The sequence below is a fragment of the Musca autumnalis genome, unplaced genomic scaffold (assembly GCF_047663935.1).
Source record: "Musca autumnalis isolate F117 unplaced genomic scaffold, ASM4766393v1 scaffold_1, whole genome shotgun sequence".
Classification (NCBI taxonomy): domain Eukaryota; kingdom Metazoa; phylum Arthropoda; class Insecta; order Diptera; family Muscidae; genus Musca; species Musca autumnalis.
The window spans coordinates 194,076,520-194,103,293 of NW_027411644.1; the positions used below are offsets into that span (position 1 = coordinate 194,076,520).

At 34.7% G+C, this 26,774-nt stretch overlaps 1 protein-coding gene across 1 annotated transcript; it reads right to left on the minus strand.

Moving 5' to 3' along the window:
• Positions 1-10,024: 10,024 nt before the first annotated feature.
• Positions 10,025-21,703, minus strand: Pex11c (peroxisomal biogenesis factor 11c). Its single transcript, XM_073959426.1, has 5 exons — positions 21,484-21,703; positions 10,969-11,151; positions 10,730-10,911; positions 10,603-10,662; positions 10,025-10,536 (listed from the first exon to the last, which is right to left on the minus strand). The coding sequence occupies exons 1-5, from the start codon at positions 21,547-21,549 to the stop codon at positions 10,320-10,322; spliced, it is 708 nt and encodes a 235-aa protein (XP_073815527.1). The 5' UTR covers positions 21,550-21,703; the 3' UTR covers positions 10,025-10,319.
• Positions 21,704-26,774: the final 5,071 nt, after the last annotated feature.

The window sequence follows — 26,774 nt, forward strand, 5'->3', positions numbered from 1 at the left end:
AACAAACAATAATTAAAATTAAATTATTACAAGTATAAAAAATTATTAACAATATTTAATAGCAAATAATATGCAAAACCCACAAAAAATGTAGTTAGGCAGTATACAAAACCAATTATTTAACAAATACATAAAAATATAATATAATTAAAAAAATATTAAATCATTAAAACACAATCAAGAGACCACTAAGAAGAAACAAAGGCGAGACAAGTTTTAAAAGAAACACAATAACTAAGCAAAAAAATCCCACAGATATGAAAATTAAAAACATTAATAGATAAATGAAAAAAAATTGTCATGAAAAAATTTTGGCAACAAATTAAAAACATACTAAATTTAAAAATATACATTCAAAACAACACATGCAATACAACAACAATCACAAGAAGAAAAAACCTAAAAACACACACACATACAGACCTATATATTTATATATGAGCTTTTATTTTTAAAAAAGAAAATAATAATAAATACAAACAAATAATAGGAAAAAGTTAATAAAAATTAAAAAAAAATCATAATATTTAAAACAAAAAAACACAACTATGAGCTATACTTAATTAATAAAACAAAACACTAAAACTCACTTATACATACAAACAAAAAAATCAAAATACTCATATTACTAATCAACATATTAGCTTTTAAACTAATATGAGATTTTTTATGAGTTTTGACAAACAAAATTAAAGAAAAAATTAAAACTAACTAAAAAATACTAAAAAAATTTAAAACCAAAACAAAAACTTGTGAAAATTTCAACACTAGGGAATTCAAATTGTTTTTAAATTATTGTTGTATTAAGTTTTAAAATAAAAACAAAAATATGTATTTTTTATGTTTTAGCAAACAATTTAAATATAAACTAACCGACAGACAGATAAAATGCCAACCAACAAACATTTAACAATAACAACCAAGAAAACCAAAACCAAATGATAATAGCGTCTAGAATTTTATTCTTTTTAATTTAATATTTCTAACAGAAAAAATAAAAACAAACAATAGCAACAAAGCAATAGCATCATTTTTGAACCATTAGCAAATTTCTAACAAAACCAAAAACAAAATCATTTTTAAAATGTAAAATGACAATATAAAAGCCTAAATAAAATCAAATATTTAAGTTTTTCAAAAACAACACAAAAATGTAAAAAATTATAACAATAATAAAAACCACAAAAAACAAATCATATAATCAAAATAAATAAAGCATTTCAAAACAAACAAAAACTAAAAATTGTGATTTTTTATTTCACACATGTTCGGAGGTTAGGAGGCAGATCTCCGATTTGCTCGTTGTTACTCGCGAGTGAAAAGTACTTGAATAGTGCGAGCAAAAAGTCCGATTTGCTCGTTTTTACTCGCGAGTGAAAACTACCTGCGAGTGGGAGTACTCGAAGAGTGCGAGTTTTAAAAGAAGTTTACTCCCCACTCTTTTGTTTAATTTGGGAGCACTCGCGAGTAATCGGGGTTTAAAAATAAAAGTGGGAGTGAAAATACTCGAAATAGAGTACGAGTTTACTCGAAGAGTAAAATCGAGTAGAAAAGAATTGATATATTTTTGGATTTTTTTTTTGTGTAGTGCTGGGGGAAAGTTGAGGGGGGAAGTTTATTTTTTCGCGCGCGAGTAGATTTCGAGCGAGTAAAAGAGAAAAAAAGTATTCAACAAGTAAAAAGTCGTTAAGATGACCGGGCCGGGCTATATCAAAGTGTCGACCTATCTCTACAATTTTTGGTGGAACAGTTTTATAACTGCGAGGAACTTCAAAAGTCAAATTACGGGTAGTTCCGTCAAACAATGTAACTAAAACCCTCAAAATACAGAATGTCGGGAGGTACCGTTATATGGGAGATATACCAAAACAGGAACCTACATATGTTGACGATTTTTAGTAACCACTAAGAACCGAAATGTTGAATTACAGGTAGTTCGGTTAAAAATTTTAGCTAAAACCCTCAAAATTATAGCTAAAACCCTTAAAATACAGAAAATCGGAAGATACCGTTATATTGGAGCTAGTTCGATTTTTGTTAGAGAAGTTTCCTGACCACAGAGAACCTCAAATGTCAAATTACAGCCAGTTCGGTTAAAAATGGTAGCTACAGCCATCAAAAGACCGAAAATCGGGAGCAACCGTTATATGTGAGCTATACCAAAAAATGGACCTATGTATGTTGACGGTTTTTAGTGAAGAGGTTTCGTGACCACTGAGAACCTCAAATGTCAAATTACAGCTAGTTCGGTTAAAAATTGTAGCAATAATTCTCAAAATAACGAAAATCGGGAGGTACCGTTATATGGGGGCTATACCAAAACATGAACCAATGTTGACAATTTTTTTGTGGAGAAGTTTCGTGATCACTGGGAACTTCAAATGTCAAGTTACCGCTAGTTACGTTAAAAATTGTAGCTAAAACGCACAAAATACCGAAAATAGGGAGGTGCCCGTTATATGGGGGCTATACCAAAACTTGAATCAATGTTGACACTTTTTGGTGGAGAAATTTTGTGACCACTGGGAACCTCAAATGTCAAATTACAGCTAGTTCGGTTAAAAATTGTAGCTGAGATCCTCAAAATACAGAAAATCGGGAGGTACCGTTATGTGGTGCTACACCAACACATGTCAAATTATAGGTACTTCGATCAAAAAAATTAGGCAATATATTCAAAATACCTAAAATCGGTAGGTATCGTTGTATGGGGGCTATACCAAAACGTAGGCATATCGTCGGTGTCATGCTTAAGTGTTCCATACGCCATTTTTGACATTTTGAGATAAAGGTACCTTACAAGGTTTTGAACCATGCTCTTTCGGATTTTTTGGTCGGTTTTTCTCTATCTCTTATAGTTTCTGAGATATTCAGATGCCAGTATGTTCCATATCCGCTTTGTGACCCAAAAAATCTTGTCGTTTTGTTCCATATCCATAAAGCCTGGCGTATGGAACAAAATAACTTTAAACTTTTTAGTTCCATATCCATGTCGTTTGGCGTATGGAACAAAAAGAGACAAAAACGAATTGTTCCGCACCAAAAATGATGGCGTTTGGAACAAAAAATTGTCAATTTTTGCCAAGTTACGGAAAAGTGTGGCGTATGGAACAAATTTTTATAAAGGACTTGGTTTAAAAACTGAAGAATAAAGGCCTGCGTACATAAGCCGCTCGGCTTTCTTACTTAATTCATTTCTGGTAAAGAAATAAAGAAATGTCAGAACCACATTTCAATTAGGTCGAACTTGGTCTGTGGTCTTTTACCAGAAATGAATTAAGCAAGAAAGCCGAGCGGCTTATGTAAATAAATTCAAATAAATTCAAATATTTTTAATTACACTGTGCAACACTGGAAATGCAAACAACTTCTAATGGGCATTTTCTGAAAGTACATATTGAGACTACAAAAACCATAATTGGGTTTTGTGTTCTTAGATCGGGTTTAGATTTTATGGCCTCATCTAAACCGACCTAAAATGAGCCTTTTTCCACTGATCGGACCTTTATCTCCGAAACTAATAAGAATTTCGCTTTGCAGTCTTCAGCAATATTGTAGCCCTAAAGTAGTAGCACTTATGTGTCAAACAGATGAACTAGGAAAAGCTGCATCTAGCGCATCAAACTCGTTAAAATATAGAAAAGTTTACATAATTTCTGAAATTCTGGTCAGTAACGACTAAACTGTTGGAAGTTGAAACAAGTAACCATTTTAATCATTTTCCAAATAATGTGACCTTCGATTCTTCAGAGCATTTTGAAACTTTAAAATTTTTATTTCACGTTGTTTAAGGGTAATTCAAAACATACCTCTTAAGTCCAATTTACATATGCGCATTAAATGATTTCGTTTTATGAAATCCTAGAAACAAATGAAGTGTATTTACATCTGTTTTTTGCGTCATTTGCTTACGCACACAATCGCACATACACACGGATACAAAAACACATACACACGCACACAATAATTTTAATTCCGAAAAATAAGAATTTCACAACACTAATGTTTACCAACTAACTCGACTTAATTTAAAATTAAAAAAATATAACTTTTGCAAGTTTTTTAACCATTTATTTACACTTTTGTCATCGTTTGAGTATTTTTGTTTTTCTACAACACACACAAACAAACAAAGGCATCATGAAATAGTTGCATTTTTTGGTAGTTTGTGACGAAAAAACAGGGTTGCGTATAATAGTATGGTGTTTTCGTGCGTTGTTTAGAATAAATGACGCAGCTATCGTCATTTATTTTTGTATGGTAAATGACGCAAAATGTTGCCTGTTTTAGCAAATAAATGACGAATCAGCTCTAAATGACGAAAAAGTTGCTAATGTAAATTGGACATTACTAAACTTATTTCAAACAATGTTCACACAGGCTATTTATTATCATGTTGGGGAATTCAATGAACTATTGAAATATTTACCAAATTGTTGTTGAAAAACTTGCTATAAACAAGGCGATAGAGGCATTTTACAACAATATAATGTTCTGAAGAGTTGTGTACTACATTCCAGAGAATATTTTCCAAAAAGGTAACATTAACAAGAATTTAACATTTTGGGAGATGCACTGCGAAATATACACAAATTATAGGATTTTTAGATATATTATAAAATTTGAGGCAATAAATGCAGCATTTCGAGTTCACTATTCTTCCAAATATTTTCTTCTTGCTCTTATCTACAAGTTTGCTGCAGATGTCAAAACAAGATTCGTATTGGTTTCAGAGATACAGCCCCGATTTGTTTTAAAAATTCGATCTTTAACCATGTTTAGATGAAGCCATAAAAACCGAACCCGATCTAAGAAAACAAAACCCAAATATGGGTTTTGCCTGTTGGTCCTCTACTTTCATAAAATTCTGGACAGAAGTTGTTTGCACGCGATTGGCTCAAAAATGTTGCACAGTGTTATTGTATTGTTATATGAAAACGAAAATTTATAAATCGTTTAAACAAAAAATCGCTTGTTTAAAGACAAAATTTTGATGTAAGTCCACAAAAATATACTCAAAAACGTTTGAACGCTTGAAGCTAACCGACTACAAAAATGGTATTATAAGAAAATCGCGTTTAAATGTTTTATGTTACCTTAGAAATGCAAAATATCAATCCGTTTTGTCCGATCGAAATTTTTACCACAAAAAAGTAGTGATAAGTGGAGGCAATCCCTTAAATAAGTCTTAAGGAAACCTTTAATTATGGTCCTTATTGTGTTTATATGAGAAAAATAAATGTTTCATTTAAAGTCCTGATTTTTAAACTCCACAGTAGCACTTCATATAAGGGAGGTGGAACACGATTGATAAAATGTGTTTTGGTTGAAATGTGACAAAACGTGTTCCATGTGACACAAACTGCCAAAAACATGAAAAAAAGATTCCATGGAACAATTCAGGAACTTTTTGCAATTATAAAAATTGACCATAACTTCTAGACTATCACAGATATCTGACTAAAATAAAATACTGATATATTCTATGAGTTTAGTTACGTAGAACTAAGCTCTTAATGTATTGGATTATTGCACCATTTTTATCCTATATGGCCTTAAACATTAACTTGAGTTTTTCTCGAATCAGGCAAATGGCGTATGGAACACTTAAGCATGACACCGACGATATATTGAACATTTTTCGTGGAGAAGAAATGATAATGGGATCTATGTATGTATGTCTAATAAAAAATTGAAAGTATTTGTCTTATATGTACATAGTAGTGTCTTCTTGTGTCCATCTTCACATAAGCTGTAGTAACCGTCATACCATCTTGACGTTAGAAATCTAAACCTACATGGAAGCAAATTCGTTTTACGATAAAAGATCACAGGCCAGACTTCATTGGATGTCCTGCATGTAGATTCCATATGCCATCTGCGGTATGTCTTCTCAAAGTATGGTAGAACTTTGCCGATATGGTAGAACTTTGGTGACCGAACAGATTCATCAATTGGAAAATCAATAAACAAAGAGAATAGTCTAGCTCGAGGTGGGCTAGTTCAGCTTCTAATTCGCACTGGCGCCGGACCTTCCTTCATCTTGAATTCATCTGTGCATATTGCCAGACAGACAGAGCAGTAATTTATCTTCAGCGTAAAAATCGCTATATGGAAAAATAGCGGAGCGTGAGTCAAACCTGAAGGAGGTAGGCATATAATTGCTTATTCGATTCCTGTCGTTTTTTTTAAGATGACTATCAATTAAGTTTAAAACCTTCGCATCCTGACTCTCGGAGCCTAAAAGCCAAAGTAATCAAATTAACTCAGTTCTTTACACCTCATTCCCAAAAGCATGTTACCAGGCAAGTACACCATAGGTTCTGCTGGGCAGAATCAGGGTTACATACAGCCAGTGTATGATTTGTGGTTTGAGTTCCCAGCCTTAACCAATGGAGTTCTTGCAACAGTAGAGTGATTCATTCGTCCGCTCCTCGTCAATCCTATTTAATGTCAATCGATGGTCCAGGTTTGTACAAAGGAATTTAACTTCCGGAGAAAGTTTCAATTCAACTCCGTCCAAAACTTATGACTAGAAAGATCAAGCAAGATCATTGTCATGATCCTAGCTTGACAGTTGTACCAGAGCATAAGAACAGGGTTGTTAACAATTTGCCGTTTATGACCACTGCCACCTTAGTTTTCAACCGGTCGAAGCACACAATAATTTCAGAGCGGACGTACCACCTCAAGTATCTCGGTTTCCACTTGGTAAAGGCGTGCTGATCTCAACTGATCTGGTTGAAATCTAATTATTCCCTTATTTCCAGATCCAGTAAACTTTAAATCGTCTTTAAAAGAAATGAAGGAAGACTAATTGGTCTATAGTCTATGGGTAATGTAAGACTCGTGAGGCCGCATTGGGGATGTAGTCACCTTAAACTATTTACATAAACCGGGTATATGCGAGAAACTCAGGCAGGCCTAAAAAAATCTTCGTCATGATCGCGAAAACTGACTCCGCCACATTCTGAAGCATTGTCGGTTTTATGCTATCCGGTCCCGGTGATTTGTAAGTCTAAACCCTGTTAATAGCCCATTGAAGTCTTGAGAGGCTAGTTAACCTGTATATTAGGCGTTCATCCTCTACAGTTCAAGTTTGATTATGCCTTGTTCTAGCCAGAACACCTCCAAAGTCCGTACAACCGGGAAAGTGAACCCCTCATAGCAGATTAAAATTATCTAGTCCAGAGTTAATAAAGAAACCGTCGCTCCGCTTTATTACGCCTATATATTTTGGGATTCATAGATAGTATCTTACGAAACCTAGGCGCTTCATTAACTCCCTCTATAGACTCACTAAAAATAACCCATGAGTACAACAAACCGGTTGGATTTCTTTCCAGGGTATGTGGTTGCACAGGAGTTATAATATGAAGTCAGGAAAGTACTTGTTAGGGATTCCACATCGCCCTTCACTTCTTCTATTGTCAGAATTCTTTGTAACGCAGTCTGACCAAAGGCTACTAAGGATGATGAGAGTAACATGAAAAAAGCAAGTATGGGCTCAGATGCTCAACTGGCAGCAATATCAGTTCCAGGTGGTCCTATATCGACCCATGGCGGTAATAAACTTCAAATGCAGAATGCCACAGAAACACTCAGTGACGAGAAAGAAGACTACAACATCAGTCAATGACTGCAAGGGCAGATATGACGGAGCAGCTAGAGATACAAAACAAGCACTACAAACGTGCTGTGATGTATCTTCGCCAATTCGCGGGACAAGATTCGAATTTGCATTCTAAGAAGAAGTGTTTTCTTCATCATATGTAAGCTCAGGTACATGACAAAATTCGATTGAACTTACCCTAATGTACCTCGACGCGAACTTTAGGTAGAAGGAAGATCTTCCCTCCAGGCCCTGTAGCTACTCTAAAGAAGCTGTGGCAACAAGCATAAAAGTAGAAAAGATAAAACCTACTGTCTCAAGCAAAACCTACTGTCTGTCTACTGTCTCAAGTCAATCTGTGGTCAGAGACCGACCCCAGAAAGGAATGAAGAAGGCTATAGAAGCTGAGTTATAACCCGACTTAAACCCTAAAAGCAAGGGGTAAAGCGAAAGGACACAAGATTCTAAGAACTTCCGCAGGTTGCAATGAAGTTAGGGAGGTTAAGCCGGTCTCCATATCTGAAATACCATCCAGGAAGGTATTACCAACATGGATTTCCCAGCATACAGTGGACCGAGAGTCCATACTAAAAATGCTGGAGCTTCAAAATCCAAATCTCCTTACATCTGGACTATTACTAGTGTAACCCCTTGTAAGGAGAATGGAGAGTGGACATTAAGGTTTCTGCGGAAGGAAGGAACCGCGGGGGAAAATTTAATTTGGGTTTTGGAAGGATTCGGTAAGGACTTGTGTAGTAGGTAGGAAGAGCTTAAATCTAATTTTTATATGTAATTACAGTAATGGTGATATGGGTACTAGGGTGGCTTTAAAAAATCGATGTCGTATTTTTTATACATTGATTTTTCCCTTTGAGTTAAAATCATTCTAACGGTAAGACTGGAACATGGCAGAAAGCCACACTCCTGTCTTTCGTCTACATGTCTTTTGAGGACCCGATTATTCTGGGTTGCGACGGTAATGCAAACCATTTTCATTGGTATCTGGCAAATGTTCCTTTGCGGATCACATGAAGATACTCTTGATGGAGTTTATAAAAATCCTTATACATGAAAACTCGATAATAACGAACTGGGATAGGTACATAGAACTAACTTGGTCTCAGCTAACGACTATGGGACATATAGAAACATCTGAAGAACTTAATAGGACTGTGGACAGCCTGACTGACGTTTTTCTTCGTTGACATATAGATTCCTCTCCAGGCTGTGGTGGAAAACGGATATTGGCGAATTGAGGAAAAGCACCAGGAAATTTTATCGTATAGCAAATACGACAAAACTGGACATTGATGGGGTCTCATACAAGGCGAGCTTCAAAAAATATTAAAGCGAAATCAAACACTCCAATAAAATGTCGTGGGTCAGTTTCTGCGAGTAAATTAAGAAATCGGATGGTACGTGGACAGACTCTTAGCCTCCTTTCGAGGCTGCAAGGAAGTTGGTGTCCTTCATAAGCAGAAACAGTCTGTGGAAAGAGGTGAAAGTCACTTACATCCCCAAAGCGGGGAAACCTAGTAACTCTGCATCGTAATACTAGTATATTCTTTTTTCTAATCAAGGCATGAAAGACAGAAAAACTTGGGTATTAGGAGCCATATGGACACCATCTATTTTCGCAACTCATAACATGCTCTCATTATAGTGCTGTAGAAACAGCTCTTAATGATGTGGTTGGTTCAAACTTTACGTTGGCCGCTTTCAATAATGTAAAACTTGAATCAATTCGCCTCTCACTTTGACATGATAACACGACGGAAAATAAAATACTGGAAAGCAGAATTATAAATTCAAGTATTGGGGAGACGAGTTGCTGTGGCTGCTTGTGATCAAACATATACAGATGGAATTAGATAATCAGGGCACTAAAGTTGTCACCTACTAGGATGCTGTAGGATTACTGATTACAGGCAAATCCCTCTCTACAATTTAGGATCTTATCAAAGTGCCTTATCAAAATTGTCTTAATGTTGACCCTCGAGGAAAATCTAGCGATTATTGAGATTTGAAGATGTTGAGGCCGTTATATCAAGTAGAGATGACTGAAACCGAAATAACCCTCCTCTGGATGGTCTGGTCTTGTATACAGACAGCTCTCCAAAATAGAAAAAGGACTGTGAAAAGCTACTTCTAGAACATTCATACAAGTTGGACAACGACTGTAGTGTATGCCAAGCTGAGATCTGCGCAATCAAGAAGGCAGCAGAATTGAAAGCCTTCTTAAAGAAGAACAGACACACTTATTATTTAAGGTGAGAAGTTCTTCTCACATGAGATTAGAAAGTCTTCTTAGTAAAGGTCATAAGATATTCTAATAAGTTTTACTACCCAACCTAAGAATGTCCCCCACGTCTATTGCAACTCACCGCAGTTAAAATTTAAAAACAAAATTCATTTCTATAAAAAATTATCTAAATTTTATTTTATACAAAGTACACAAAATACAATATCTTCACTATACATACATTGTCTTCTTCATTCAAGAACAAAATCAACTTAGGAACTAAACAAAATTCAAAGTATTATCCAAATATATGTGACAAAAAATTGCACTATACAAAACAAACACAAAACACGACCACAAAACAGTCTCAAAACAAAAAATAAATATTCAAGTAAACACTTGATATTAGCAAGACAAAAACAACTTATGTATATGTACATAAATTACAAAACAAATTCTGCAATTCTATTTATTAAGTCTCCGTTTGGCAAAGATTTGATAAATTCCTATCGCTGCCGAAGCAGTACCCACAGCACCAATTTGCAGTGTGGACAATTTGCCTCCCCACAGATATCCTTTGGGTAAATAACTGCCAGCATGAATGAAGTCGAGTGTTAATCTCAGCAATGTTAGCATTTCAATACGATGTTTCTTTAAGATTTTTTCCAAATCAGGATTGTCTCTGAAATTTAAAAATAGGAGCTATTAGTGGTAATTCCTTAAAACAAATAGAATGTTTAAGACTTACTTTGTTGTTTGTTTAATGTTATTTATTTTTTGTTGATTTAAACCAAAACTGCGTATATTTCTGAAATGCAAAACAAAAAAGAAATTTTTTATTAAATGATTTGGAAAAATTCTTTGAATCTCCATACCTCATTAAATTCAAATAGACACCCACAACCCAAAATATTGTATTGACATTATCCCAATAATCGGGATTCTTAATGTCAACAATTTTGTGTTCTGCTAACCAACAAATTTTCTCTACAGGATAATAGAGTAGATCAACAATATTGGCTGCTACTCCCAGAACAGCCATAATGCTATCTGATTCCTGGAAATAAGAATGTTACTGAATCACTTTGTTTTGGAATGTTTTTTTTTCACTTACATCTTTACCCAATCCATATTCTAGGGCATACTGTATCATCGGTATATCATCTATTAAACGTAATGTTGCTCTTGCTCCTGAGATACGTGAACTGGCAATTGCATAACGTTTAGCCAATTCGGGTTGACGATCACCATAATAGCCAGATATTAATTTGGCACCGTAACAAAGGGCTTTCATTACCTGGAATTAAAAATAATACTATTTTAATCAGTCGTCAGGACAAGAAACGTGGATTTTTTAAAGAATATTTTTCCTTCGACCATCCCAACAAAAAACGTGGATTTTTTTAAAGAATATTTTTTCAACGACCATCACTCCACGAAACGTGGAGTTTTTAAAGAATATATTTTCATGGGTCATCACAACAAGAAATGAGGATTTTTTAAAGACACAAGAAGAAACGTGGATTTTTTAAAGAATAAATATTCTTCATCCACCATCACAACAAGAAACGTGGATTTTTTAAAGAATATTTCTTCATCGACCATCACAACAAGAAACGTGGATTTTTTAAAGAATATTTTTCCTTCGACCATCACAACAATAAACGTGGATTTTTTAAAGAATATTTTTCCTTCGACCATCGCAACAAGAAACGTGGATTTTTTAAAGAATATTTTTCCTTCGACCATCACAACAATAAACGTGGATTTTTTAAAGAATATTTTTCCTTCGACCATCACAACAATAAACGTGGATTTTTTAAAGAATATTTTTCCTTCGACCATCACAACAATAAACGTGGATTTTTTAAAGAATATTTTTCCTTCGACCATCACAACAATAAACGTGGATTTTTTAAACAATATTTTTCCTTCGACCATCGCAACAAGAAACGTGGATTTTTTAAAGAATATTTTTCCTTCGACCATCGCAACAAGAAACGTGGATTTTTTAAAGAATATTTTTCCTTCGACCATCACAACAATAAACGTGGATTTTTTAAAGAATATTTTTCCTTCGACCATCACAACAATAAACGTGGATTTTTTAAAGAATATTTTTCCTTCGACCATCGCAACAAGAAACGTGGATTTTTTAAAGAATATTTTTCCTTCGACCATCACAACAATAAACGTGGATTTTTTAAAGAATATTTTTCCTTCGACCATCACAACAATAAACGTGGATTTTTTAAAGAATATTTTTCCTTCGACCATCACAACAATAAACGTGGATTTTTTAAAGAATATTTTTCCTTCGACCATCACAACAAAAAACGTGGATTTTTTTAAAGAATATTTTTTCAACGACCATCACTCCACGAAACGTGGAGTTTTTAAAGAATATATTTTCATGGGTCATCACAACAAGAAATGAGGATTTTTTAAAGACACAAGAAGAAACGTGGATTTTTTAAAGAATAAATATTCTTCATCCACCATCACAACAAGAAACGTGGATTTTTTAAAGAATATTTCTTCATCGACCATCACAACAAGAAACGTGGATTTTTTAAAGAATATTTTTCCTTCGACCATCACAACAATAAACGTGGATTTTTTAAAGAATATTTTTCCTTCGACCATCGCAACAAGAAACGTGGATTTTTTAAAGAATATTTTTCCTTCGACCATCACAACAATAAACGTGGATTTTTTAAAGAATATTTTTCCTTCGACCATCACAACAATAAACGTGGATTTTTTAAAGAATATTTTTCCTTCGACCATCACAACAATAAACGTGGATTTTTTAAAGAATATTTTTCCTTCGACCATCACAACAATAAACGTGGATTTTTTAAACAATATTTTTCCTTCGACCATCGCAACAAGAAACGTGGATTTTTTAAAGAATATTTTTCCTTCGACCATCACAACAATAAACGTGGATTTTTTAAAGAATATTTTTCCTTCGACCATCACAACAATAAACGTGGATTTTTTAAAGAATATTTTTCCTTCGACCATCACAACAATAAACGTGGATTTTTTAAAGAATATTTTTCCTTCGACCATCACAACAATAAACGTGGATTTTTTAAAGAATATTTTTCCTTCGACCATCGCAACAAGAAACGTGGATTTTTTAAAGAATATTTTTCCTTCGACCATCACAACAATAAACGTGGATTTTTTAAAGAATATTTTTCCTTCGACCATCACAACAATAAACGTGGATTTTTTAAAGAATATTTTTCCTTCGACCATCGCAACAAGAAACGTGGATTTTTTAAAGAATATTTTTCCTTCGACCATCACAACAATAAACGTGGATTTTTTAAAGAATATTTTTCCTTCGACCATCACAACAATAAACGTGGATTTTTTAAAGAATATTTTTCCTTCGACCATCACAACAAGAAACGTGGATTTTTTAAAGAATATTTTTTCATCGACCATCACAACAAGAAACGTGGATTTTTTAAAGAATATTTTTTCATCGACCATCACAACGAGAAACGTGGATTTTTTAAAGAATATTTTTTCATCGACCATCACAACAACAAACGTCAATTTTTTAAAGAATATTTTTTCATCGACCATCACAACAAGAAACGTGGATTTTTTAAAGAATATTTTTTCATCGACCATCACAACAAGAAACGTGGATTTTTTAAAGAATATTTTTTCATCGACCATCACAACAAGAAACGTGGATTTTTTAAAGAATATTTTTTCATCGACCATCACAACAAGAAACGTGGATTTTTTAAAGAATATTTTTTCATCGACCATCACAACAAGAAACGTGGATTTTTTAAAGAATATTTTTTCATCGACCATCACAACAAGAAACGTGGATTTTTTAAAGAATATTTTTTCATCGACCATCACAACAAGAAACGTGGATTTTTTAAAGAATATTTTTTCATCGACCATCACAACAAGAAACGTGGATTTTTTAAAGAATATTTTTTCATCGACCATCACAACAAGAAACGTGGATTTTTTAAAGAATATTTTTTCATCGACCATCACAACAAGAAACGTGGATTTTTTAAAGAATATTTTTTCATCGACCATCACAACAACAAACGTCAATTTTTTAAAGAATATTTTTTCATCGACCATCACAACAACAAACGTCAATTTTTTAAAGAATATTTTTTCATCGACCATCACAACAAGAAACGTGGATTTTTTAAAGAATATATTTTCATCGACCATCACAACAAGAAACGTGGATTTTTTAAAGAATATTTTTTCATCGACCATCACAACAAGAAACGTGGATTTTTTAAAGAATATTTTTTCATCGACCATCACAACAAGAAACGTGGATTTTTTAAAGAATATTTTTTCATCGACCATCACAACAACAAACGTCAATTTTTTAAAGAATATTTTTTCATCGACCATCACAACAAGAAACGTGGATTTTTTAAAGAATATTTTTTCATCGACCATCACAACAAGAAACGTGGATTTTTTAAAGAATATTTTTTCATCGACCATCACAACAAGAAACGTGGATTTTTTAAAGAATATTTTTTCATCGACCATCATAACAAGAAACGTGGATTTTTTAAAGAATATTTTTTCATCGACCATCACAACAACAAACGTCAATTTTTTAAAGAATATTTTTTCATCGACCATCACAACAAGAAACGTGGATTTTTTTAAAGAATATTTTTCCTTCGACCATCACAACAAGAAACGTGGATTTTTTAAAGAATATTTTTCCTTCGACCATCACCACAAGAAACGTGGATTTTTTAAAGAATATTTTTCCTTCGACCATCACAAAAGAAACGTGGATTTTTTAAAGAATATTTTTCATCGACCATCACAACAACAAACGTCGATTTTTTAAAGAATATTTTTTCATCGACCATCACAACAAGAAACGTGGACTTTTAATGAATATTTTTCATAGACCATCACAACAAGAAACGTGCATTTTTAAAAGAATATTTTTCTTTCGACCATCACAACAAGAAAGTGGATTTTTTAAAGAATATTTTTTCATCGACTATCACCACAAGAAACGTGGGGTTTTTAAAGAATATTTTTTTAAGGGGCAACGGAACAAGCCCATCGCAACAAGAAACGTGAATTTTTTAAAGAATATTTTTTCATGGGTCATCTGAACAAGTAACGTGGGTTTTTAAAAAATATTTTTCATGGCTCATAGAGGCAAATATGTAGGGGGTTAGGTTACAATTCAATTGCATTGATAATATGATGTAGCAAAATGATAACCAATTCGAAAGAGTGATAGAATAATTATAGAGCATTTCAAGGAATGTGTTATTGTCATTGGCCTGTCAGCCGTGTATGTTATTTTTATCTTTTGATTGTTAATTTTTTAACGTCAATAGACAGTCATAACAATTTACTATTGAATAACAATTGTTCTTTTTTACGATGAATAGATATTTAAGAAGGTGGTAGTATCATAGACGAAACGATGTTTCACACTTTACAATCTGATAATGATAATTTTAAACACAGCATGTTCGGGTTGAGCATTAATGGTGTTTGCTTTTTTTTTCTATTTGCATCAACGTTATCTCCGAGTTTGTTATAAACAAATTATTTACATTGTGCAAGTGAGTACACAACAGATAGAAATTTATATTTTAAGATGTCATAATTGCAAATGTATAGAATCGCAGAAAAGAATTTCATTCGCAACTCTCAAATAATTCATTTTCATCTCCTTTTTCTAACAATAATAACGTCTATAAAATTTATATTTCTAAATCAATTATAATATGTTTAAAATTCAATTTAGATATCCATTGTCACATTCATCGCCGCATCTTTACGTCTGAAATGTCTGTTTCGTCATTTTGTCAAAAACAAAACATTAGATAATCCATTGTTTAAGTACTTCAATTAGGACAACAACACTAAAAATAACAACAGTGTCAATTCATTAAATTATTGAATAAATAATTAAATCGCGTGACTTTCAGACTTTTGCTGCTCAGTGGTGACTTGAATGACGAGTTTATGTGTTTGATAATGTGGCAAGTGTTCGCTTCTGTCTAAGACAACAATCGGCATATTTTAGGGATTTATGGTGTAAATTAATATGTCCTAATTTAATTACTAATTAAATCTCTGATGTAAGAAGTAAGAAAGTATGAGTCGGTTTTGCTGACAGAAATATACCACTGCCTATTACTTTAAAGAGAAGACAGCAAATGTATTTCCTCTAATGATTTTTTGGACAATTTTAGATTGGAAGGAAATAAGAAATAGTAAGTATATATATATAACACTATACAAAACGCTGATACTACCCGTGCTAATGTATGGCTCCGAAGCATGGGTACTTGCGCAAGCAGATAAGGCAGTGCTTGGTGTGTTTGAGAGGAAAATTCTACGGGCCGATTTGCGTTGACGGTGAATATCGACGTCGTATGAACCACGAGCTATATAAGCTATACAAAGACATGAATATATGTAGTTAAACGTATCGAGATGCAACGATTGCGTTTGCTAGGCCATATCATGAGAATGAGCGATGATGAACCCGCTAAAAAGGCGTATGAATACATGCCACATGGCTGTGCACGCAGAATCGGCAGGCCTAAGCTTCGATGGAGCATACAAGTGGATGAAGAAATGAAAAGGCGCGGTATTCCAAAAAGTCAAGCGAAAAACAGATAGGAATGGAGATCTTTTCTTAGTTCGGTCTATGGAACAAATGTTCTGTAATGGGCCAACTAAGTAAGTAAGTATATAAGTGGTGACCACAACTCTCTGGATGAGACATTGAGAAAAATGAGAAAAATATTGTTTTTTACTTTTGCCGACATGAACGGACGGCAAAATCGATTCCAAATGGTTGTCTATATGAGATTTTAGCACATCATTTGTATTGCTTTTTATATCCCTAACTTCTTAAGTACTTCTGTCTTTAGATGATTAAAAATGGAGCTTTGCCAATCTAGTACAGTTGAACGATCGCAGCGTTTGTATGGAAAAATCGGCGTGTGTGTAATTTCATACGTATCTTTGTTTGACATCACACATACGTCTTGAAACTAGGGCAGTGAACTAGGAACTAGATTGCCCAACTCTGAAGTTTTTTTATTGGAGAGTGACGATATAGGAACAGTTGGAACTGGTGCTTCCGCCAGTTGTGCGATCACCTTCCGCATCACATTCCTTAGTAGATCGGCCAGGGTCACTGTGGTTGTTGTTGTAACAGTGTGTGTGTGTGTTTGTGGTTGTTGTTGTAACAGCATATGATGTGTTTGTAAGTTCGTTCTTCTGCTTAACCAAGCTCTGGGTCTATCTCAATTTCTAGGAATGTGGCTACTTCGATGTTGTAACTACAAAACTACCGGAGTTAGTTGAGTAGGTTTAGCAGAGCGGTTAAAAAGGTGCAGTCTATCGTGCGGACCTGTGCCGCATGCTGGGCAAATGTTTTCCACAGTGTTATCGAGACTTGCCCTATAGGAATTTAGAAGGCTGCACCATCCCGTGCGAAGTTGAGATAATACAACTCTGGTTTGTTGTTGTTGTAGCAGCATGTAACCCTCTTATAAGCATAATTTTGAAGCTGCGTTGGATTCCGCTGACCGAAACACTATGGTTTCGGATCAATCCGGTGCCGTGGGATGGACACTGGTTTGATAGGGGATGTAGGGGATGTTCTCCGAGGAAACCATTCACACTATAGTTGTTTATTGCATCTGCGACTGCATCACTGTGAATGCTATCACACCTGCTTGATAAGCTTGTTGATCTTAAGGTTCTCTCTTGTAACACTGGACCTCTCTTTCTAAATCAGGAAGATACCTCCGTGCATGCCTGGGTGGGCGGAGGTGGTCCTATTCACCATATGGTGGGGGTTTAGGATGGCTCTCACGGTAACACCCGATCAAGCACGAAACGAAAGCATACCATTGTGTCGCTATACTGGAAGACACTTTGTGTCCTCACCTAGATTGTCCACTGAAGACATAAGGAGGCAGTTCTCAGTCCGGCATTCGGACAGGTTTGTGGCCGAAACACTATGGTTTCGGGTCAATCCGGCACGAAAGAACCCGCTGCCGTGGGATTGACCTCAGCTTGTTGCAGATAGCTGTGGCCTTTGCGGACGTCATGATCATGCTGTCGAATGTGAGCCCTAGAATCTTGTGGTAGTTGGTGGTCGAAATTCTGCTACCATCGACCATGACATTCAACTTAGTGCTCACCTCTGCCATCCATGTGGTGAACAGAGTGGCCGTAGATTTAGTGGCGGATATTTAAGGTCAGATCAGTCAAATAGGAGAATTCCCTGTTTCACTCTACGGAGCTTGGACTTCTTGTTCCTGAATTCCGCATACGACGTTTCAAACTTTGTCGGAAGGGAGGACTAATGCCTCAAGGGCCTTTGCTACGGGCGACAAAAGTGTAATCACTTTACAGGCATACTTACCTGGCTTCAGTAGCGGGACCATCCCGCCAATTTTCAGGATTCCGGGAACGATGTGGGTGACTAGCGACAGGCTGAGAACTTTGATGAGATAGTCGACTCCTGGCTCATCCAGCTGTTTCACTATTACCATTAACGCTTTGGACGATTTACCGTTCCTATTGACATTTGCGGCATCATCTATTGTAAATTGTATTGTTTCCTCTTCGACAGTAAAAGATCTAATGCGACGCAGTACTCTTCTCTTCGCCCTGTCACTCCCGGAGTGCTCGAAAAACTGTCTAGTAAAATAACTTGTGCACTCTTCGGATCTGTCAGCGTAACGTCCCCAATCGTGACTGAGGTCCTATCATCTTTCTTTCAAGTGTTCGAGAGTGTAACTCTTCAGATGATTTAACAACTTGTTCAGTTTATGCGACGAAGCTCATCACGCTCATTTGCTAATCACCTCGGGTCTGCTGAGAAATTTGGTCTCTCTTCGGCCATTCGATTAAAATAATGTACTACTATGTTATTACGTTCATTTCTTTCCAGCGTTCGAGAGTAACTTAACCAATTTAATTATTCCGGCTTCAATGTTGAATTCCTCATATGACTTCTGGTAGCAGCAGTGATGATTTCTCGGAACGTCCTTTCTGCTAACCGAACATCAGAAGGTTAGGTAGATCTCTGAAGCGGTGATTACTCTGAAACTAGGCCAATTAGTTTTTCCATGATTGATAAAAGTGCGGCGTTCAGATGTGGTAAAATCTGTCGGTCTGCTGATGGAGACAAGTATGGGAAGATGGTCAGATCAAAAGAAAATACGGGTTGATAGGTAACATCATTTATCAGACCAGCCGACACGATGGTTATATGTAGCAGAATGCCACAACCCATGATGAGCATTAAAGTCCCCTAAGACCATACGGTTATGACCATCCAAAAGCTGGCAAATATAAGCATATAACTTGGATTACAGCTATTTATCGGCGGGATGTGTGCATTCAGCCACTCTACCTCGGCAATTCCACACCTGAGATAGGCCTGTATTGAACATAATGGTGCAATAGGAAAGCTAATCCCCCACTTCCACTTCTGGTGTGATCCGCCTCAGTATGTTGTACCCATCGCAACCCTGTAAGCTGCAATTGTTGTTGAGCTTGATAGTTGAGCTACCATGATATTCTTCCGACTCATAAAGTTCGCTGTTTCCTCGATCTTACCACGGAGTCCATTGCAATTAATTTGCACAAAGGATGTGTTTTCAGGTATTGGAACAGCACCGGCTGATGTTTGCGATTCTGTTGGAGACACTGCGGGGGAATCTCGTATTCCGTATATTCTGTGTTCGTTGGGGTAGACTAGTCGATGCTTATTTGCTAGTCCCTCGCCAACAATGTAACACTACATGGACAATCAGGGCACCGCAGATGGCTTATGGAATCTGGATCCAATCCAAACCAATCTGGCCTGTGATTTCTTATCTTAGAACGACTTCCCTTCCCTGTAGGTTTAAAATTCTAACTTCAAGATGGGTTGACAGTCGACTACTGTAGATAATGTGGAGATATAGAGGCGGTTAAACATATACTTTCTAGGTGTCTCTTGCTGCTCATAAGAAAGCGCCGAATGCTGGGTTGATACGACATACAGATGTGATGCGTCCGCTAACATAATAAACAACTCTTTGGCCACTTCCAAAGGACAAGTTGAGCTGACACGCTACGCGAACAAAATTTTCTTTAAAAAAATATTTTTTTCTTCAATAGCGGGGCTTCGATCAGGGATTAAAGAATTTCTTCTATGGACAGGTGCTAATTTCGGGCACGGGAACAAAATTTATTTTAATTTGCAACATTTTTCTCTATGTAGCCGGCTTTTAAGAAGAGAATTTTCGCAACTTCAGAGGCCAATATCTCCAGAAGTATGGACTTCCGCAACAAATTTCCTAGCTTAGCGCATCAGCACATCTTATGCTAGGGAAATTTCTTCATATTCACTCCCATTTCGTGAGCATGGAATCTTCTCATTGTCACCTCGAATCTATCGAGGATGAACGCAATGGACCAAAAGTCTCCGAGTAAGCGTAACCTATACCACGGTTACACTTAACCGGATTAACCTAGTGGGTTTGGGTTTCAAATTTCAATTCCATAGCGCAAACGTCAAATAAATTCGCATGAAGTGGGTTAACCCAGCAAAAAGTTCATGTAACCGTACTACTATATAGGTTTAGGTTTAGTAACATTTTCCAATAGTATTTTTTGTTAACGGCGGAACTAGAATTTATCTCGATTTGGATAGATTGATCAACAACCACAAAATTTACTATGAACGATTTGAATTGTGCTGTGTCAGGTTATAATGTAGAGCCAATTTAGAATTTGAAGGATAAACAATCAACAATCCTTTACTCCTTTCATTTGTTGCTTGTCCAAAGGGAATCCAAGGTCCAATATTCATTAGGCAAAACAAGTAAATGTGGTTTCGAGAGTTTGATAGTTGTTTCATTTGTAGCAAAAAACAACAATCGTACTCTCTCGTCTTTCGAACAATATCTTCACATTTTCAGACGATAATCAGTTGCAATACGATCGTTTTTTAGGAGCGTGTATAGCAACAACAATAGCCACACACAAGCTACCACACTCCATTCGAAAGAAAACATGTTGATGTTTTTAGATGTGACATTCAAATCAGTCAGTAAGTCAAGTTGAGGAATGTGAAAAAGTTCAACTAGTTAAACAACTTCTATTTATACAGAGGGTTTGGCTTGGCATGCAGGAAAGACCACGACCACAACTGCCAACAATGCAGTTTACTTTGATCTCCATAACAACAGCAAGCTAACTCAGTGTAACCACCTGTACACTGTTGTTGTTGCGTCGTAGTCTCTTCTGTTTGTCGATGTAAACGAAAGTAACAATTCAATTTCGATAAATGACCAGCTAGCTAGCTCTTCTCCAGCAAGCTTTTGCAATTATTTTGCGGAATCAATTAAATCTAATTGATTTTTATGTTTGTTGGCAATAGCAACGATTGAATTGAATGGCGGTAATCAATCGACAATCGAAAGTGAATTAACTATGTTTGATTGTGGGAGGGAGTGGTGGTGGAGGCACAAAAAGATCAACCTTTGTGTGTACTATACGACAATTAGATTAGTTAGGCAGCAGATAATCGTTTCGTTTCTTTTATTACCTTATCACGACCTCCATAGGTATCGATAATATCACAGAATTCGTTTAAATATTTATCGTATGGCATGATTGCGGTATAAATTTACAGGTAATTTAAATCACTTTCGTTTTTCACTCTTCCGAATTATAATTTTAAAGATGTTTCGTGACTGAAGTCCGTTTTCCCGTGGGCAACCGCTATGAAATTTATCAACAAACTGAAAAATGGTAACAACTTGAAACAGCTGTGTTGACGGGTTGTACAATTTAGTAGTAGATTCATTTTGCACACGGGGAGTTGCCAAATCCTACATTCGTATTAATGCACTGAAAGAAAATAATAAAATCATCTGAGAAAAACAAATGTTTTATTTCAAAACTGCAAGAGTAGGTACGGATCGTCAGATACTTTGTAGTTTTTAAACTTCTTTTTTTATTATTAACAAACTTCGTCAAAATATTTCAATTGCACACTATTGCATTATTCCTTGAAAATGCAACTAAATGCATCAGAAATAAAAATGATACATGTTTTATTTTTACCAGCGCTAAAAATGCGCAATTGTGTCGTTATGAAATACATAGCTTTGCATTTGTTAAGTATTACGGCGTTATGAAACACAATACTTCAGACATTTGCAGTCATTTGCCGAGCATCTGACGATAGAGGAGTCAGCTAGTGCACAATGGTCCCAAATCCAAATTTTCAGGCCAAAACAATTTCAACGTCCATTTTGTATTGAAATTAATTACTATTTATAATGAATGTGTACAAACAGCAATTCTTACGTTTTATCGACCAAAATAACCAAAAACTGCCACATTGACCTATGTTAATAATTTTTGGTACGAAGAATTCATATCTTCCAAGAGGCCAAAATACGAAATTTCAGCCGAATCGGTCATAAAGTGTCGCCAAAATCCACAAAATATCTAAAATCGGACGGTACTTTTATGTGGGTCAATAATACTATAGTATTCCCTGCCTTACCCCTTGGCGAACAATGCCAAATCTTTTCCACTAAAGTACAGTACACATTGTCAGTTTTGAATGACGATTTTTTGCAATTATCGATAACTGTCTAACCGTCCACCAACCACAAAATATTTTGTGTTTGCATGATGAATGACAAAAATGAACGGCCACACTAGCAAGCAACAACAAAGCTGTCATTCAAAACTGACAATGTGTACCCAGCTTAATAAACTAGTTGTTTTAAAATATTAAAACAACAACAATGGGATTAAGCCAGACTATTTTGAAAAAAACAAAATTGCAAACGCTATCCCAATTAAAAAAGCACCACAATGTTTATATTTGAAGACACTGGCACGACGTGTGTTGTTTTTGCTGTAAAGCAGACCAACCAAATTTTGGTGTGTGCATTCGTTGAAATTCGACGACACATACTAGTGGAAGAGGTTTGAATTGTTTTGGCAGACACTTTCGTCGGAGTTGTGTGAGGTTGCCAAGGAAAAACTTCTCATTGAACTTTTTTTTTTTTTGCTTACCTTTATACTTCGAGCTGACGATTGATGTTTGGGTATAAAGGCCCCCACTCATTAGTCAGTCTGACTGCCAGCATTTATGGTAGTATGTGTAAATTTTTGAAATTTTGAGAATGTATGTGTGAGTTTTCCAAGACTGATGAAAATCAAAATAGTTTTGATTTCAAAATGAACCCCCATCAGTCTGGGTGAATTGTGTTTATTTTCAAATTGTCAATAAATAATTTTGAAAAACAGAAAATAATGTTGGTGTTGGAACACAAAAAACGTAGAATTAATTCATTTTTGGAGGAGAAATTCAAGATTTTTAGACATGACTGATGGTTCGTGCTACACACTTGTCAGTCACACATACAGAAAGGGTTCATCGGACTGACGGCACAGACTGATAAATGAGAGGGGGGCTTAAAAAGCTTCTTATTGAAGAAGTTATTGAAAAATAACTTTGGTGGAGAATATACACAAACAAGAAACAAGGGAACTGATGAGATCCAGTGGCGTGGATCGAAACTATAGTATTCCCTGCCTTACCTCTTGGCGAACAATGCCAAATCTTTTCCACTAATAAACTAGTTGTTTTAAAATATTAAAACAACAACAATGGGATTAAGCCAGACTATTTTGAAAAAAAAAATTTAATATATATAAAAACATTGATTTTATTACGCTAATTTTACAATTTTCATCGTTCTTTTTGTAAATATTATGAAAGTACTCATTGACAGCTTCCCGATTCATAATAACTTTGGTCTCACTTCTGTATATTTATGCAGCGACGCAATACAACAAAAATTGTATATTTTACAGCACAAAGTCTGTTTTATGTTTTAAAAAAAAAATGTGTCAACTTTGGTACTGCGCCAATCAACGAATACTAACGTTATTTACAAAAACTAATTATTTTCAGATGTCTTGATGTGTTTTTTTATTATTCCGTGCAAAAAATTAAAATTTCGAAAGTTCAAAAATAGGGTTTTGGCCAAAAATTTCCTGAGTGAAACCTATGTGCAGTGTACTATTTTTCAACGTAAGACCAAAACTTAAAACTCGACGCCTGACGTGTGCGTACAAAAATACAAAAACAAAATACATGTATTTGTTTTTGTTTTCAATTTGAAATACATGTATCATGGTACAAATACACAGGTAGCCGCATCGGCAATTGTTGGCAACATAAGATGTCAAAATTTGACATCAATTCAATGCAATTGACACATTATGTTCCCATCAGCTGGCATGATAATGCTACCTGTATTATTGTACCATGACATGTATTTTGTTTTTGTATTTTTGTACGCACACGTCAGGCGTCGAGTTTTAAGTTTTGGTCTAATAGCCCGTTTAGACTATACCCTTATAGGATGATTAAGGGCGTTATCTCGATTTAAGTGCAGAATCCACCCAAATCCACCCTGATTTACCATACAAAATTAAATCAACTCAAAACTTGGATTTGTTTTAAATCAAATGTTAAATCGAAATATTTTGATATACAACACTGCTTTTTGCTCCTAAAAATGCAACTATTGCAGTCTGCACCAATATTGGCAAATATGTTCATATGTCGTTTATTTACTAGGGTTATGACTTTTTGACCTTTTTTTTCAAAAATGATTTCCTGTAGCGAGAGTGAATGAACTTTTGCCTATTAAAAATTTGCTCCAATTTTTTTTCTGTTGCACGAATAAGTGACATTTTGCCTATTAATGACTAAAATAATTTTTATTCCATTTAAATATTGAAAAAGGTCCCGCACAAAGCACTTTCAATTTATGTGATACATGGAATAAAGCTATATCAAGCTTTTTGTAGAAAATTAACTTATGTTGAAACTGAGGTATGGGGTATTGCAACTCGCGATCGGTTTCACTATACCATAACTTTTGAACGCATTTCGGTAAAATAAACTGTTTTAGCCCGATTCACCGAGGGGTTTCTTAAAATAATAATTTGAGCGGAAGCTGTGGTCGTTCAAACGAGTTTCATTATGTTATTTTCCAATTAGTGGTTTTACAACACAATGTAGAGCTTAATGCTCAATGAAGAAGTTAAAGAGTAAACTTCAGAGTTGAAGTTTCTAATGTATGATTTTTTAATATATCCACTGTATCTACCTCAAACGAAAAATTTTTCTCAAAAACCTATTTTTTTTGGTTTAAAATTTACAAACGTCATTCGATTTCCGTGGAAACCCGCGTAAATTTAGTTTTTTTACGTTCTGAATCTAACAAGCCACGACGCGTAAAAATCCACCCACTAGATCGGCGGATATGATACCCCTCAAATTTCGAAAATTTGCAAAAAATTATTTTGAAAATATCGCATATTAAAACGCGTTTTAAATAAATAGATCGATACGCGTGTTTAAACTGCGCGAAAACAGATTTTTAAAAACTCTCGCAAATCCAGAGATATAATAGATTTTTTCTAAAAATTGAGTGCGATGCTACATCCACGGTTCTTGATGGATCGCATTGAAACGGCATAGAATGATGTATTTTTTAATGGTGATTATTGAAATCGGATGCGCATAAAAATGTACGCGGTTTATATGCGTCTCAAATGTTGTAATATTCAATATAACATTATTTTAACGTTATGCCACAATTGGAATTCCTTGTGATTTAATATAAGGTTCTAATAATATTATCCAATAGGAAAACTATAAGTGAAAAATTTGTTACAACGGAATATCATCATTATTGCGTGAAATTTTGACGAAAATGCCGAAGAACTCAAACATTTTTTCTCCAACTTTTCCTATAAAACCACAAAAAAATAAAATTAGAATAATATGATTTTAATTTTTCCGTAATATTGTCTTCGTATTTTTGCAAATAACATGAATACTATAGCTCCAACCTTCACATCTTAGGTTTCATTTTTTCAAAAATACGTTTGTAAATACGTGAAATTATTTAACAAATTAGATTTTTCACGAATCTATTGAGACTTTGCGATTATTTTTTGCTTCATCGCAAAGGTTACGAATTCAGTTAACGATAATAGGATATAACAGCTAACTATATTAAGCTGCGATTTTTTTAGAATTTTTTCTAATTATCATAATTAAAACGGTCATATCTTTTGCGCGCAACGATCAAAGTTATTAACGAAAACAGATTTGGAATGCTGATTTTTTTCTTAATCTATGTACCAAAAATCATTGATGTAGTATCAAAATTTTTTTTTATTTTTTTGAAATGAAAAAAAAAAAACAATTTTAGACATTTTTCCTGATATATGATATAAAATGATATATGTAATAATATGACGATAAAATTGGTGGCTTTAACGATTGTTTTGAGTTATTTATGTGCTTAAAGTGGCTCCAAAAATTTTCCAAAAAGCTCATCTATGAAAACTTTAAAAGCTTTTTGTGCGTGAGCTTTTTTCTATCGAATTACCTTGTAATTAAGATTTTATATAATCTTATGCAAAACCTCATCAAAATATGACACAGGGATGTGAGGTTTCAAAAAAGTCATAACCCTATTATTTACATTTTTCAAATAACTGTAAACACAAACACACAAAAACAAACAGAAGCGGAAAAAAAGAAAAAATATAAAATAAAATGGATGTACCTTTAATTTAATATGAATTGTAAACATATTTAATAGCAATTTGTCATATAATTTTTTGCAGTATTCCATTCCATTTTTAATTTTCAAGCAATTCTTTTTGCAAATTCGCGTATGTATACGTAAACATAGATCAGCTGACTGGCATCTTATATCATTTTAGACTAGTCTAAACAACTAGGATTTGAAAGTTGGATTTAGAAATCGAGTCGATTTAAAA